The 15,711-nt window shown below is 54.9% G+C and overlaps 1 protein-coding gene across 1 annotated transcript; it reads right to left on the bottom strand.

Moving 5' to 3' along the window:
• Positions 1-14,514: 14,514 nt before the first annotated feature.
• On the bottom strand, positions 14,515-15,123 carry LOC147086539 (uncharacterized). Its single transcript, XM_085978653.1, has one exon. It carries the CDS (start codon positions 15,121-15,123, stop codon positions 14,515-14,517), a length of 609 nt encoding a protein of 202 aa, XP_085834779.1.
• Between the last annotated feature and the right edge of the window lie 588 nt (positions 15,124-15,711).

Here is a 15,711-nt window from a genome sequence, read left to right as displayed (position 1 = left end):
CGCCGGTAAAAAGAGAGTTTCCTGTACAAATAATACCGCATGTTATTGCGCCTCCCTAACAGCGCCAGTCTCTGCCCTTGCCTCTGCTCATCTGCTGCTGAAACCTTCATCCACGCTGTTGTTACCTCTAGACTTGACTATTACACGCTCTCCTGGCTGACCACCCTACGTAAAACTTGAGGTCATCTAAAACTCTGCCGCCCCGTGTCCTAACTCGCACCGAGTCCCGTTCGCCCATCACCCTGTGCTTGCTGACCGACACTGGCTCCCGGTTAAGCAACGCCTCGATTTCAAAATTCTCATCCTCGTTTTCAAATCCCTCCATGGCCTCGCCCCCCTCTCCCTATCTCTCTAACCTCCTCCAGCCCTACAACCCTCCGAGATCTCTGCGCTCCTCCAATTCCGGTCTCGAGCATCCCCCCGATTTCACACGCTCCACCATTGGCGGCCGTGCCTTCAGCCGCCCGGGCCCCGAGCTCTGGAATTCCCTCCCTAAACCTCTCCGCCTCTCTCTCTCTCCTCCTTTAAGATGCTCCTTAAAACCGACCTCTTTGATGCAAGCCTTTGGTCACCTGTCCTAATGTGGCTCGGTGTCAAAATTTGTCTGATAATCGCTCCTGTGAAGCGCGTTGGGACGTTTTACTACGTTAAAGGCGCTATATAAATGCAGGTTGTTGAAGCCTTCCTTCAACATCCAATGATATCTAGACTGCTGAAGCTCCCATGGCATTGCTGGCAGTAAACAGGATCTATGCTGCTTTTTGTATCACATATCGCACCGGTGTATTATTCTGCTGCTAAGGAGGCACTGCGTCCTTTTTAAGGCCACACAGCGTTCCAACTGCTGTTAAGGAAACACGGGAGGTGGTCAGAATTTAGTTGCAGACTGGAAGGTACTTTGTTAGTTACAGGCTCCAAGCCAACAAACTTGGTTTTCAACAAAAAAAAAGTGCTTTGTTTGCGCAACAGGCTTATTAGCATTTTGAAGCGGTGACATTTGGGTATAAAAATTATATTGCATGAAGCACATGTCTCTCTCACTCTAGATGCCACTGTTAGTAACGGAAAATGGCCCGTCCCAAACCCCCGACCTCTACCGCCTAGAAGGGCGAGGGCAGCAGGCGCATGGGAACACCACCGCCTCCCAAGTCACACGCACCCCATCTCGACTTGGAAATATCTCGGGCCGTTCCTTCAGCGTCGCTGGGGTCAAAATGCTGGAACGAACTCCCCAACAGCAGCGTGGGAGCACCTTCACCGCACGGGGCTGCAGCGGATTGGAGAAGGCGGCTCACCACTACCTTCTCGAGGGGCAATCGGGGACGGGCAGCAAATGCCAGCCTCGCCCACATCCCAGAAACGAATTTTTAAAAAAAATTTCATCCTGGCTTCTCCCGAGCTGGAGTTTCAAATTTACATCTAATTCCGTGGCCTCTAACAAACCTCAGCAACCAAAAAAACAAATACACGAGGAACCCCCCCAGCAGGACATACTCGACCAGTGACCTTAAAAAGGGATAGACCAGGTTAGCAACGGAACATCACAACCGCGCTCCAGTCGGGAGATGACTAAAGCTTGTGCTGGGGAGGGCAGAATTTACCCAGAGCGTCCGGGATTCGGAAAGCAACCCCCCCCGCGCGCCAACGCCAACATCCCCTCACAGCTCGAGGCGCGAGAGCGAAAAGGTTAAAAAAAAAAAATGCGCATCTTACATTTGAAAGGCGCTGTACTGGTTAGTGTGTTCTTGTGCATTATCTGGGGGGCTGCGGCGGCGGTGGTGGTGGTGATCTGCACTGACGGAAGGATGCTGCTTTTCACAACTTCCTCGGGCTTCGGCCGGATTTCTGCATTCGCCGACTCTGCCGTCTTCAGTCGAATGAGATTAGTGTTCTGCAGGAAGTTAACTGGGGATTTGAAAGAGAGAAAGTTTTAAACGGCAGCCCCTCTGTCCCCACCAGACATCCACACACATTGTTAAGGGAGGGCAGGCGGGAGGGGGAATAGGCAGGAAGAGGCCAACTGAAGAATGCTGGCAATACATTTACCAACTGAGTCAGCAGGGAGAAACCGGCTCAGTGAGGGGAACTCTTCCCCTTAAAAGTGCATCTCACAGCAACTTGGGGTTTGAGCCGTTACTCTCCAAAATGAGGTAGTTAACATGCGAGTGGAGAGTTGGTCGGCGGGAGGGACAGCACGCAGCACAAGTTGCTCAGAGCAGTATGACTCGAGTAGGCGCCCACATTCCCCCGTGTGGCTGGGTGACCATCTCAGCCAGGCTGTCAAAGCAGGCACCAGCGAGTGGTCTGCACAGAGTGGTCTTAAATGGAGTGCACTTAAACAGAGTGTTTAAAGTTGGGAATTTGGAGAGAGTGGAAGTCTCTGGTAAGTACAGGGTGAGTACTAGGCGTAAAAACTGAAATTTAGTTTAACATTTTAATTTTAACTTATACCTTTAAAAAACCAACTCCGGGATACTGAACCGGTCATGGCCCAGCTGGGCAGTACCAGCTCTGGGATACTGAACCAGCCATTGCCCAGCTGGGCAGTACCAGCTCCGGGATACTGAACCGGCCACTGCCCAGCTGGGCAGTACCAGCTCCGGGATACTGAACCGGCCATTGCCGAGCTTGGCAGTACCAGCTCCGGGATACTGAACCGGCCATTGCCGAGCTGGGCAGTACCAGCTCCGGGATACTGAACCGGCCACTGCCCAGCTGGGCAGTACCAGCTCCGGGATACTGAACCGGCCATTGCCGAGCTTGGCAGTACCAGCTCCGGGATACTGAACCGGCCATTGCCCAGCTGGGCAGTACCAGCTCCGGGATACTGAACCGGCCACTGCCCAGCTGGGCAGTACCAGCTCCGGGATACTGAACCGGCCACTGCCGAGCTTGGCAGTACCAGCTCCGGGATACTGAACCGGCCATTGCCGAGCTGGGCAGTACCAGCTCCGGGATACTGAACCGGTCATGGCCCAGCTGGGCAGTACCAGCTCTGGGATACTGAACCAGCCATTGCCCAGCTGGGCAGTACCAGCTCCGGGATACTGAACCGGCCACTGCCCAGCTGGGCAGTACCAGCTCCGGGATACTGAACCGGCCATTGCCGAGCTTGGCAGTACCAGCTCCGGGATACTGAACCGGCCATTGCCGAGCTGGGCAGTACCAGCTCCGGGATACTGAACCGGCCGGCCATTGGCCCGCTGGGCAGTACCAGCTCCGGGATACTGAACCGGTCATTGCCCAGCTGGGCAGTACCAGCTCCGGGATAACTGAACCGGCCATTGCCCAGCTGGGCAGTACCAGCTCCGGGATACTGAACCGGCCATTGCCCAGCTGGGCAGTACCAGCTCCGGGATAACTGAACCGGCCATTGCCCAGCTGGGCAGTACCAGCTCCGGGATACTGAACCGGCCATTGCCGAGCTGGGCAGTACCAGCTCCGGGATAACTGAACCGGCCATTGGCCCAGCTGGACAGTACCAGCTCCGGGATACTGAACCGGCCATTACCCAGCTGGGCAGTACCAGCTGTGGGTACTGAGCTAGGCAGTACTGACTCTGGTCCACATATAAATCTGGATTTGGTCATTCAGATCCACTATTATACAGTGTTTCTTTGCAAAGGGAAAACACAGTAGTTTAAAAAAAAACTAGCATTCCTACGGCGCCTTTCATGACCTCAAAGACACCCCAAAGCACTTCACAGCCAATGAAGTACTTTTTGAAGTGTGGTCACTGTTGTAATGTAGGAAACGCGGCAGCCAATTTGTGCACAGCAAGCTCCCACAAACAGCAATGTGATGGTGACTGGATAATCTGTTTAAATATTGGCCCCTGGACACTGGGGAGAACGCCCCCTGCTCTTCGAAATAGTGGCTGTGGGATCTATTACATCCACCTGAGGGGGCAGACAGGGGCCTGGGTTTAACGTCTTATCTGAAAGACGGCACCTCCGACAGTGCGGCGCTCCCTCACTGGGAGTGTCTGGATCGTGGGCTGGAGTCTCTGGACTGGGACTTGAACCCCTCAACCTTCTGGCTCAAGAGGCACTGAGCCATGATGGACACTAGCTTGTAGTGGACTACAACTAGCCTCAATGCCCCGCCCTGTGCTAGGGAGGGAAGAGAAACAGAACTTCAGACGGGATTCCCTCTCCTGACCGTTGTCCAGTGACCCCGAACGGGAAAGCACGTGCGAGTGGGTGTACAGTACCAGACTCGCCCCCGCTCAGCACCTGTGCTCATATATGAGGTAGACGAGGGCGACCAGCAACTGTGGACGCACAGCCCAGCCTGAGCTAGTGCCTTCAGGAGAGGGGAGAAAACCGAACCGCGTGAAGAAAATGCTGAAAGGGGCTCTTTTTTTGCCCGCGTGACAGGTACAGGAAACTTTGGTTTATCCGGAGGTTGTATGTCCGGAAACCTCGATCTACCGGCAGAAATCAGGAGCCGTTTTGTTAGGTTTTTTTTCTTTTCGTGGCTTTTTTTCCCCCAACAGTCGGGCACTGGAAAGTCTCTCTGAAGCTGTTGCTAAGCTACAGAGACGCTTCCAAGGTACGGGCCGACTGTTTACAAGCTGTTGCTAAGCAACAGTGTTTGTTGTCAGATACGGAGATGAAAACCTCCATATGCTTCAACATTAACTTTGTATGTCCGGCAGTTTTGATAGATCGGCAACAGCTCGGTCCCGTCGGTGCCGGATATCACAAAGTTTCCTGTACTAACACTCAGGTCATTCATTGGTTACGAAGTGCTTTGGGCTAGCCTGAGGAAGCGATAAAGTGCTATAAAAATGCAAGTTTAAAAAAAATCTAAACCAGCACACACCAGCAAGGCTCTCCCTAGAATCAGAACGATATACAGCACAGAAGGAGGCCATTCGGCCCATTGTGCCTGTGCCGGCTCGTTGAAAGAGCTCTCCCATTAGTCCCACTCACCCCCCTGTTCTTTCCCCCACAGCCCTGCATATTTCTCCCCTTCAAGTATTTCTCCAATTCCCCTTTTGAAAGTCACTATTAAATCTGCTTCCACCACATTCCAGATCACAACTCGCTGTGTAAATCCGCCCCCCCCCCCCCCCGCCCATGTCACCTTTGGTTCTTCTGCCAATTATTTTAAATCTGTCCTCTGGTTACCGACTCTTCCAACAGAGGAAACAGTCTCTCCCTGTCGACTCTTATCAAAACCCCTCATAATTTTGAACGTCTCCATTAAATCTCCCCTTAACCTTCACTGCTCCAAGGAGAACAGTCCCAACTTCTCCCGTCTCTCCACCTAACTGAAGTCCCTCATCCCCCCTGGTACCATTCTGGCAAATCTCCTCCTGCACCCACCTCTTACCTAATTTATGGTCGTGGTTTGCAAGCTGGAGAGTGTGTGGATGATGCAACACGTTGGGTTGAGAGTGGGGGTGGAGCTGGGGGCGAGGCGGAGGCTGAGCCTGGACCTGGACGTGGGGGTGAGGGGTCGGAGGCGAGGTCAGGCACTTGGGCTGCAGGTGAGACTGGGTCGGGCTCGTCTGCGCTGCCGACTTCTGAGGGACGGGCGGCACCGTGCTCCTGATGGTCACTGTAGCCGGGATCACCGTGGTGACTGAGCCGGGGAAGGTGTTCGTCGCGGGTCTGATGGACGTGACCGGAGACCACAGCTGAGGGACGCCCACCGCAGACTTGACAAACTGGGTAGCTGCTGGGGAGAAAAAGCCAGAGAGAGAAAGAGAGAGAAAAAAAATTAAGAAATAAACAATCGCAGCAACGTAAACTCTTCAACATTAAACAGAGAACCTCAAGAATACGGACGTTACATTTTATTTTTTGGCAGACAGCACAACAGCTATGCTGTTCATTTTTATTGATCTTTGCACATCCATTCAATTTAAGAGACAGGTAAGCCTCCTGATTTTAAGTTTAGTCTAATCCCTGAACGACATATAATGGGAGGGGCTGTTGGAAGAGAGAATTTAAGCACACGAGTAAATCTGCTTTTCTTGGTCAAAGAAACAAAAAAACACTCGCTGCAATGACACCGCTTTGGGTGCAATGCGTAAAGCAAAAGGAAAGGAATTACGGTTCTTTAACGTGCAAACTGGAGGTACATCAATGGCCCCCCGTCATTTTTTGTTTTTGGTTGCGCGGTCCATTCAAATTTTCGCGCATGGTTATGCCAAATGAAAAGCCGGCGAGCGGGAGCTCCAGACTGCCGCGCGTGCTCAAAGGGAACACGGAGGTGCATCGTCCGCGACACACCCAAAATTCATTCAGCCGTCGACAGTGGCCGCGGATGACTGGAGATGCACTCTGCCAGGATGCTGCTGCTGCAATGCGCCGTCACCATTGCGCGGCGTCAGCCCGATCTTGGAATTCACCTCGGGAGGGGGTACAAATTCCACAGCAGGGAGGCAGGCCTTTAAGACCCATTGCCCCTTTCTGCCTGGGGAGGAGGACTATCGCGTTAACCCTAAAATAAGGAGGCTTACACAAAAATGCTACCGGGTAGATCTTTAATAATGCAGTCAGGACGGTGGCTCAACAATACTGTGCCACATTGAAAATAAGAGCGAGGGCCTGCAGTGCTTCACCTAGAGAGCAGCTGACCTACAGCCGGGCCCAGCGTCACACACGCACCACCAAAAAAACTGCTGAAGTCCAACAGTTCAGACATGCAGTAAAGCAATAAGTGGGGTGTCACGTCGCACTATCAACGTGCTGCGACCTGCATCGGGACTCGGGCCCTCAATTCCATTGCTGGTTAACCGCGGGCCCTGTAATTGCGGGGGGGGGGGGGGGGGGGGGCGTAGCAAAGGGAGGATGGGTGGAGTGGAGTGGGAGGAATGGGAGGGTCAGCGTAGGCTGCTCTCGCACCCTGTACTGGTTTGCCCCCCCCCCCCCCCACCGTGGAGACACACCAGAGGCAAGGCTTGGCAGAGCGGATCGGCGTGCCTGCACCTCCCCCGCCCCGGGTCGGCCGCGGCCCTGCATGACAAGCCAAACAGAAAGGCAGCAGGTCACCGTATGCCCCAGCCGGTTGGGATCCGATGCAATTTGATGCGCCGGGGAGACCAGCGGCTCCAAGGCAAAAGGGAGATGGGATTCCAGTGGCCATTTAAGATTTAGGTGGAAACAGAATTTAAACACCGAGGTTGGATGGGGAAAGCTGCAAATTGAAGTACTTTTTTTTTTTTTTTTTTTAAACATTGTTCTCAGGACGCTGGCAAGGCGACAGTCTCTCCGAGAACCACGTAGCGTGGAGTGCAGGCTCGTGTAGACTGGCTAGGGGGGGGGGGGGGGCGGCGGCAGGTTCCCCTTCTCTGAAGTAACAGAAGTGAACCGACTAACGACCAGTTTCATTGAACTCTATGGCCGCGGAGGAAGGTGAACACTCAATCGCTGGTCCAGCACCATAACCACTACACCACTGGACTGCGGCATCGCTCGAGCAGCCGAACAGGTCAGCAATGTGCGCTTCTCCGGCCATTTAGGACTGAGATGAGGAGGAATTTCTTCACTCAGAGGGTGGTGAATCTTTGGAATTCTCTGCCCCAGAGGGCTGTGGAGGCTCAGTCATTGAGTATATTCAAGACTGAGATCGAGAGATTTTTGGACTCTCGGGGAATCGAGGGATCTGGGGATCGGGTGGGAAAGTGGAGTTGAGGTCGAAGATCAGCCATGATCGCATTGAATGGCGGAGCAGGCTTGAGGGGCCGAATGGCCGACTCCTGCTCCCAATTCACATGTTCTCCTCGAGCACTCCCTCACAACTTTGCGACCAGTCACTCTCCCGGTGGCTTTCCCCCCCCCCTCCCACGGCCAAACAGACCAGCACGAATGTCCAAACGCATTTTACAGGAGAGAAAGAAAAGGCAAGAAACAAAAGAGACGGTTTTCATTTACAGCCCGCCGAATAAAATGACTAAAGCTGACAAAAGTGCTCGTCAATTCGCCACACCAATAAGTAGTGAACTTCCAACAAACACAAAGTGCTTTTTATCAAGCACCCCACCCCAAAACCTCCCATTCGAATTACAGATTGGTGCGGGATTCGGATCAAAAATTTTATTAATTTACTTTATAATTTAAAAAAAACTAGTTGATCTCCCGTGGCGTTGCTCACGGTCTGCCTCATCCAAGTTGCTGCAAAGAAGCTTGCGAAGAGGTGTTAAGCTGTGGTAGAATGTCAGGTTAAAAGCCCCTTTTCTCCTCCCCCTCTTCTTCCTCCCCCCCCCCCTGCCCATTGCACGGCATCAACGCCACCAATCTTTTCACACGTTACAAGACCCGGGGGGGGGGGGGGGGCGGGGGGGTGGGGAGGAGGGGTTGCATTATCTGTGTAGCGCGGGGGGGTCGTGGCGGGGAACGGCCGAGAAGTCGCGGATCGGTCTGGGAGGCGTGACCGTGGACCCGCTCCAGCTTCGACGGTCAGCTAGCAGCCGCGGTCAGAGGGCGGGGCCTGCTGACTATGCACAGGCGTCACTCGGACTCGGGGGGGGGGGGGGGGGGGGGACGCGGCGCCCCTGTCACGGGGCTGCTCGCTGTTCCCGACACTACTACTACTACTACTTCGCTCGCGTCTGCATGCAAAAAAACGGGGCACAGGGCGTGAGACGCCCGCGACGGGAGGCGCCCGACGAGCACGCGCAAGTGCAGCCTGGCTCCCATTGACTTATTCGGAGGCGGGGAGCTTGTTCAGCGGGCTGCGGCTCCCGAGAGTCTGATGCGCCATCGGTAAGCTGACCTGGGAGTTCCCACTACTGCTCTCGAAGCCAAAACCTAAGAGCAGAGAGAGGTTGGATTTGTTGAACCCTGCGGCGAGCCACTTACACAACAAAGAAATCCCCAAAGATTTGGAGCGTGTGCCTAAAATAATCAAGTGCCCGTCTTCAAAAATGGGATTGGTTGCTGTGGACCATCAGTCACGTGGTTAGCAATCAATCACAATCTTCAAGGCAACCACAACAGTCTCCTCCTCGGCAGCTCTGGCATTGGGCTTCAAGTGGACCAAGTTCGGATACAAAGAAATCCCACAAAGAAATCCCCTGATGCAGCCCGCACTGGAGGCACAGCAAGCCCCCAGAACTTGGGAAGAAATCAGTCTGCACAAGAGCAACTGGACTGGCTCGGGCTCTCCGGTTCTTCAGGCCCCTGTCCGCCGCAACCTCCACGGTTCACCTTTGGCGGGGGGGGGGGGCAAGTTATGGCTCTCGAAGACGGCCAGCCCCGCCTCTCGCCATCAGCCCCCCCGGCCATTTGCCTGGCGCCTGGCCTACAAACATAGGCTTTGGCCCCTTTCCAGCCCCACGCCATTCCAGTCTCTTTCTCTCTCTTTCGTGCGTGCGGCACCAGCTGCCGGACCGGCCCAGACAAGGCGCTGGGTTGCGGCTCAACCACAATAGCAAACAGGAAAGTCACCTGACTTGGGGTAGAGGTCCATTCCAGCCCAGGCGCTTTCAGCAAAGGGCCCAGAATACAGATGGAGCGGTTCAGTCAAGTGGCACCTATTAAGAGGCACACACAGAGTGCGAGACACGCCAAAGAGTGAACAGACAAGGCAGCTTACAGAAAGGGGGAGGGGGGGGTTAAAGAGAAAAGAAGGAGAAAGAAAAGTGTACAAGAGCCAAATAAAGCAAGAAACAGGACAGAGGGAAAGAATCACAGAGGAGAGAGGCTAATAGAGAGGGAAAGAATTAAGAGGATTGGAGAGGATTTTTTGCTCAGCCATGAGCAATGCCATGGGAGGTCAACTAGTTTATCATCCTCATTTTACCCATTTATCTTTGAATAGTCAGGTTTCTGTTTTTGTAAGTTTAATTTATATCCACTATTTTTGGTTATATTTCCTCAGTAGACTGACATATTTCAGTTAACCTTCCTGAACTTCACACCCCTTCAGTTTGATCCTCACCTGCGTGACGCCAAAGCGGCTTCTCGGACTCACGCTGTCGCCGACGCACGGTCTGATCGGTCGTGTGCCACGCTCCCGGCCGACTCACGCCGCACCCCCCCACTTCCAAGCCCCCGTCGCCGCTCGTCCTGTGACCGGCTTGCGCGCGCGCCGCCTCTGTCGAAAACCCCCCCCCCCAAGCTGAACCTCTGAGTTCAGGAGTAGGCGGCCGGCTTTGTCGAAAGTACGCTTGCGCTACTGTTGCCAACTCGGGCCGAGGGAGACACGGTGTGCGAGGAGCGCTGCGCTTGAACCGTACGCTGCTGCTGCTGCGGAGACGGAGGTGGTAGGAAAGGTTTGATTTGTTGAATATTACACTGGGCCTTTGCGAATAACAAATAAGTAAAGAAATCAACTAAGTAATCCAGTCGGTCGGTCTGTTTTCCGCCACCCTTTAGGTCCCCGCGTGCTCCCCGATAGTTCAATGTGGCTAGCGATGATCAATCACTACCCTCACTGCCGGTGGTCCCCGGTTTTAGCACCAGGGTCCCAGTTTCACACAGGACAACAGGAACCAAAGCAGCGGAAGCCAGATTCGAAATGTCGGCTGTGTCCCACGGTGGGGGCAGGCAAACCGCCGGGGCGGAGAAAACTACCAGCGGTGGGATTCCCCTGAAGTCCCATCGACATGCACTAACGGACACCAATTCAGACCAAAACGAGCTCTCCACCCGTTCTCAGTTACCGTCATCTGCATCTGGATCGAGCCAAGCTGAGCAAGTTCCAACTATCCCAGAACCCTGGGCCAGGCTCCGGGTCTGACCGTGAAACACTCCACCCCCATGCCGCCCCACAACTCCTCTGTCACCAGTCTCCCTCCCATCTGTGCCACGGTGAAGCAGCTCCCAGATGTGGCATTACCGGCTAGGGCCAGCAAGGCCACCGGCTTGAGGCAGATCGAATACTCTATTGTCCTGGCACCATCTTCAGCTTCGAACAGTTTTTAAAAAAATCAAGTAAACCCGAGCAAATCAGAAAAGAAATGCTCCAGAAAGATACGGGAGTGAGAGATAGACGGAGGCGAGAATGCGGAGGGAGCTGCACGGCGAGAGAGAATGCGCAGATAAAGGGAGCGACAATAAAAAGCGCACTAGAGGGAAGGAAAGTAGCGAGAGAAAGACCAGAATGTAAGAGAGGGAGAGGGAGAGAGAGAAGCAAAAGAGAGCAAGACAGCCAGCAAAAGCAAGGCAGAGAGGCAGACAGTTACGCGCAGTGACAGCGAGAGAGAGGAAACAAGATGAGAGTGGGAGGCAGCGAGGAGAGACAGTGAAGAGACCAACTTATCCCCCTCCCCCACAATCCGTGGGCTACAGGAGACCAACTAGCTTTCTTCACGTTTTACTGCACTTTTGTTGCTGTTGGCCCCATTTGTCTGAATTTTCGCAGTTGCCGTTCACACAGTTTGTTTGTTTGTCAGCTCCACTCCAAACTACACGACGGCGGCCAAGACTCGCGCTGCTGCTTGCGGCGCTCCCGGGGCGGTGGATGACGTCTGGTTCTCTCAGCGAGGCGCCGGCGCTCTCGGTCCAGCAGCAGCAGCTCCTCTCGGGACCGGCGCACGCGCTGTCGGAGGCTCAGACGACCCAGGCGGCGCTGCTCCAGCTGCTGTCCGCGAGACGGGAGACTTGCGCAGCAGGCAGGCCCCGGTTTGTCGGGGATAGGGCTCTGGGCTTGCCGTGTAAGGGGCCGGCGTGCGCTCTTGCTGCTCCTCTAGAGAACGAGGCGCGCGCCCTCGGAAAGGCTGGAGTTGCCGAGCACCAAGTTTGGGCACGCGCTCTTGTTCCGTCGACCGAGGTCAGACATGCTGAGCGCTACGCTGAACCCCTTACAGAACAAAGAAGCAAAGGAACACCAAAGTCTTTCTGCGTCACTACGTACAGGAAAGTACAGTTTACGGTTTTAATCGGGCACGGGATTTGCAGGGACCAATGCCCCCCCCCCCCACCTATAGTCAACTCCAGCTACCAAGCTGCAGGTTCCACACGGGGCTAACAGAAGCCACGAGCAGCACCACGGATATTCCTTCCTGCCTGGCTGGCTGGAGCACAGAGTCACAATGGGCTGGGATCCGAGGGACCCCCCAACTCACTACAGAGCTGGCCTCCCGACAGAGACAGCGAGACCCTGGGTCCTTCAAACACCGCTGGCCACGCTCCTCTGCGGCAGGAATAATATCCACCAAACCGCCCGTAGAGCTTGGGGCTGTCCCAGAGCCCAGGCTCAACTCTTGGCCAACAGCAGCACCCCCAAGTCCCCTTTGCCAGCCTCTAACCCCCTAACCTAGTTGCACTGCCGCAGGCCCAGCCTAGCTCCCAACCCACTCTCCTCGGTGACGTCCAGTCTCCCCCCGCCCCAAAATCATAGTCTGACGTGCAACGCGCGGGCACAGTTAGGTCCGCAACTACAGATTAATTGCAACAAGATCATTCAAGCCGTGCCAGAGGTACATACCGGCACCGGAGTGGGGGGGGGGGGGGGGAGAAACGGGAGCGGGGGGGGGGGGGGGGGGGGAGATTTTACTACATCTGGTGGTGTAAAGGTGCGCAATTCGAGCCCATCAGTAACGGAACGTGTGCGAGAGGAAGAGAGTGCGAGGCCTACAGAAAAAGAGCGAGAGGAGTCAGAGATACGGAGGGCGAGAGAGAAAGAGGAGGGAGGAGAGTAAAAGATCGAGAGAGAAAAAAGTGAGAAGGAGGAGAGATCTAAACGTTCGTACATTCACTCACACACAGTGGAAGAGTGCTACAATTGTTTTTATCCATTTGCAACACCAAGGGAGATCAACTCATTTGTCCAGAGTAAGGTTTTTCTCTTAGTTAGTTTTCCCAAGTTGTATTTCCCTCTGTTTTATTTTTGCCAGCACTAGTCCAAACTACATGGCTTCCGAGACTCACATGGCACCAGAGCCTCTTCAGCCAGAGATGCCTGAATCCGGGAAAGGCAGGCTCGTTTGCTGTCCCGCATTGGCTGCCGCCGCTGCTGATCCTCTCCGGACGGCGCTGCGGACCTCCGGGAACGCCGGGCCAGCTCGGGCACACCCCGCCGGGGACTGCGCTCCTGCGGTCTCTTCCTCTGCGCCATTTGCTTCCGCATGCGGCAGGACCGCTGCCGCTCGCGCTGCCGCCGCCGTTCCTCCTCGATGCGCTGCTGCACGGACTGGGCCAGCGCGTGGAGGTGCTGGGGGTCGCTCTCCTGCACCAGCTCGGCCACGCGCTCCGCCGCCCGCTTCCGGAGACGCCAGGCGCGCTGCCGCTCGCGCCCCTGGCGCCGGTGCTCCTCCAGTGACAGAGGTCTGGGATTCCGGGCCCGCTTCGGCAGACACTGGGCCAGCTTGAGAAGGCGCTGGGGGTCGCATTCCTCCGGGTGCTCGGCATGAATCTTGGCGATGCGCATTCGGAGGCGCCAAGCTTCGGTGTGCTCTCGCCCCCGCCCCGGGCGTCCAAGCTTCTGCGTCTGTTGGGTTCGCCCGGCGAGAGACCAATCCTTAAGTTCTTGCACAACCTGGATATCGGAGGTTTGGGCGCGCTTGCTCTCAGACAGAAGCCCACCTTCCTGCAGCTCTGGCTCAACGGGCTCACTGCTCTGCTGCCGAACTTCGGATTCGGGCTGTTGGGTTGAGAGGGGCTGCTTTTGCCCTGGACTATAGGCACGCAGTTGTTCTTCAGACTCGGGCCCTTGCGGGGAGAGAGGTTGGGCTTGGCCCGGAACACGATCACACTGTTGTTGCTCCTGAGGCGGAGATCCACCCGGTATGAGAGGTTGGATTTGCTGAACACTATGCTGAACCCCTTACAGAACAAATAAATACAAGAAATCACCTACGGTTTTGGTGCAGCTCTATATTTAATATATTAAAAATCTACACTTCCCTCAACTATTTCCATTAGGAATTCTTAGGTTCGTATCCATTATAGAAACTGGCTGTGCAAACCGTAACCCCTGCCATTAAGACAATAATGCCACCACGGTGTAATTAGAGAGACGAGCTTACACAGGCAATTTATAATGGAAATGTATAATTATGGACGGATGGTCTGACTTTAAAATGGGTACTAAATAGCATCTGTGTGCCTGCGTCACTTACTGCCCCCTTCCCCTGCAACCCCGATTCACCTGAAAACTACGCTTATTCTCGACTCTCCACGTGCAATGCCACGGAACTTCAACTAATATCACCTGGTGTCTGCACGCACTTTTCATTTGTAAATTCCATGTCCATATTTATAATAGAAATCGCTGGATTGGCGCTCACCCTCTCCTCCCCCCACCCCATTGGAGGTGGCACAGCACCATCACTGGCTGGAGGCTGTAATTACAGCGTGACAAGCTTACATAGGAAAGCTCCATTATATATGAACTTACCATTGAAAGATATAAAAATAGGTCGGGTGGTATGACTTAAAATAATTAACATCTGCGCACCCTGGTCCCATTATCCCCCTCGACCTTTAACAATGCACCCCCTGAAGATTAAACTTGGCCTCGACTCCCTGTTGGAAATGCCCCAAGACGCTAGATTTCCTGTGAAATTCACCAAGTGCATCTTACTACATTCCATTTCCTGTCCTGCATATAATTCTAGCCCAAACTACACGACTTCCAAGACTCACGCTGTGGCAGATCCTCTTGATGTGCAGGCGCAGGATTCTGGGAGCGTTGGACTAGTTCGTGGCGGCGCTGGGAATCGCGCTCCTGCAGTCGAACCTGCGCCAAGTGCTTTCGGAGACGGTAAGCGCGCTGGCGCTCGCAGCCCCGTAGCCGCCGCTGCTCTTTAATCAGGCCGGCACTCTTCTGGGCTTCTTCGGCCCGACGGCGGCGCTCCCGCTCCTGGGCCGCTTCGGCCAGCCGCAGGCGTCCCCTTTCAAGCTCCGCCGCCGACTTCCCGAGCCGGCAGGACCGCTGCCGCTCGCGCTGTCGCCGCCGCCTGTCGTCTATGCGCTTCTGGATACACTGGGCTAGTTCGTGAAGGTGCTGGGGGTCGTGGTCCTGCACTTGCTCCGCAAGTACCTCCGCCGCCCGCTTTCGGAGACGCCAGGCGCGCTGCCGCTCGCGGCCCTGCCGCCGGTGCTCCTCTAGAGACAGGGGTCTGGGGCTCCGCAAGCGCTTTGGGATGCACTGGGCTAGTTTGAGGAGACGCTGGGGATCAAACTCCTCTGGGTGCTTGGCGAGAATCTCGGCGATGCGCATTCGGAGACGCCAAGCTTCGTTGTGCTCCCGTCCCTGCTGCTCTTTAGTGGGACACGCGCGCTCGTGGATGCGCTGGGCTTCTTCAGCGGGAGGCTGGCCTTCACATTCTTGCCGCTGCTCCTTTGCAAAGCGGGCTGCCCGTTGGCACTTGCCCTGCTGCTGCTGCTGCAGAGTCAGAAGCGCAGATTTTTGGATCCCTCGGTCAAGGCATTCGCTGTTGTGCTGATGCTCTTCAGGCTCGGGCACTCTTGGAGACCGAGGTGGGATTTGCCCCAGGTTACGGTCAGGCTCTTGTGGCTGTTCAGAATACGGAGGGTCGTGTGGCGAGGGAGGCTGGACTGGCTCCAGATTATAGTCAGAGTGTCGCGGCTGCTCGATAGAGCGAGTGCCTTGTGGTGACAGAGCTTGGGTTTGCCCCAGATTACAGGCACACTGTTGCTGCTCCGGAGATGGAGACGCAGCTGGTACGAGAGGTTGGATTTGTTGAACACTATGCTGAACCCCTTACAGAACAAAGAAAGAAAGAAATCACCTAAGTTTTGGTGCATCACAAACCTACATAAATATATATATATTTAAAAAACTGCG

Source organism: Somniosus microcephalus, unplaced genomic scaffold (genome assembly GCF_052327205.1).
Source record: "Somniosus microcephalus isolate GS21.2 unplaced genomic scaffold, FLI_Smic_1.0 unresolved_chr7, whole genome shotgun sequence".
NCBI lineage: Eukaryota > Metazoa > Chordata > Chondrichthyes > Squaliformes > Somniosidae > Somniosus > Somniosus microcephalus.
The sequence above is the reverse complement of the archived record's forward strand: the minus strand, read 5'-3'. Positions and strand labels throughout refer to the sequence as shown.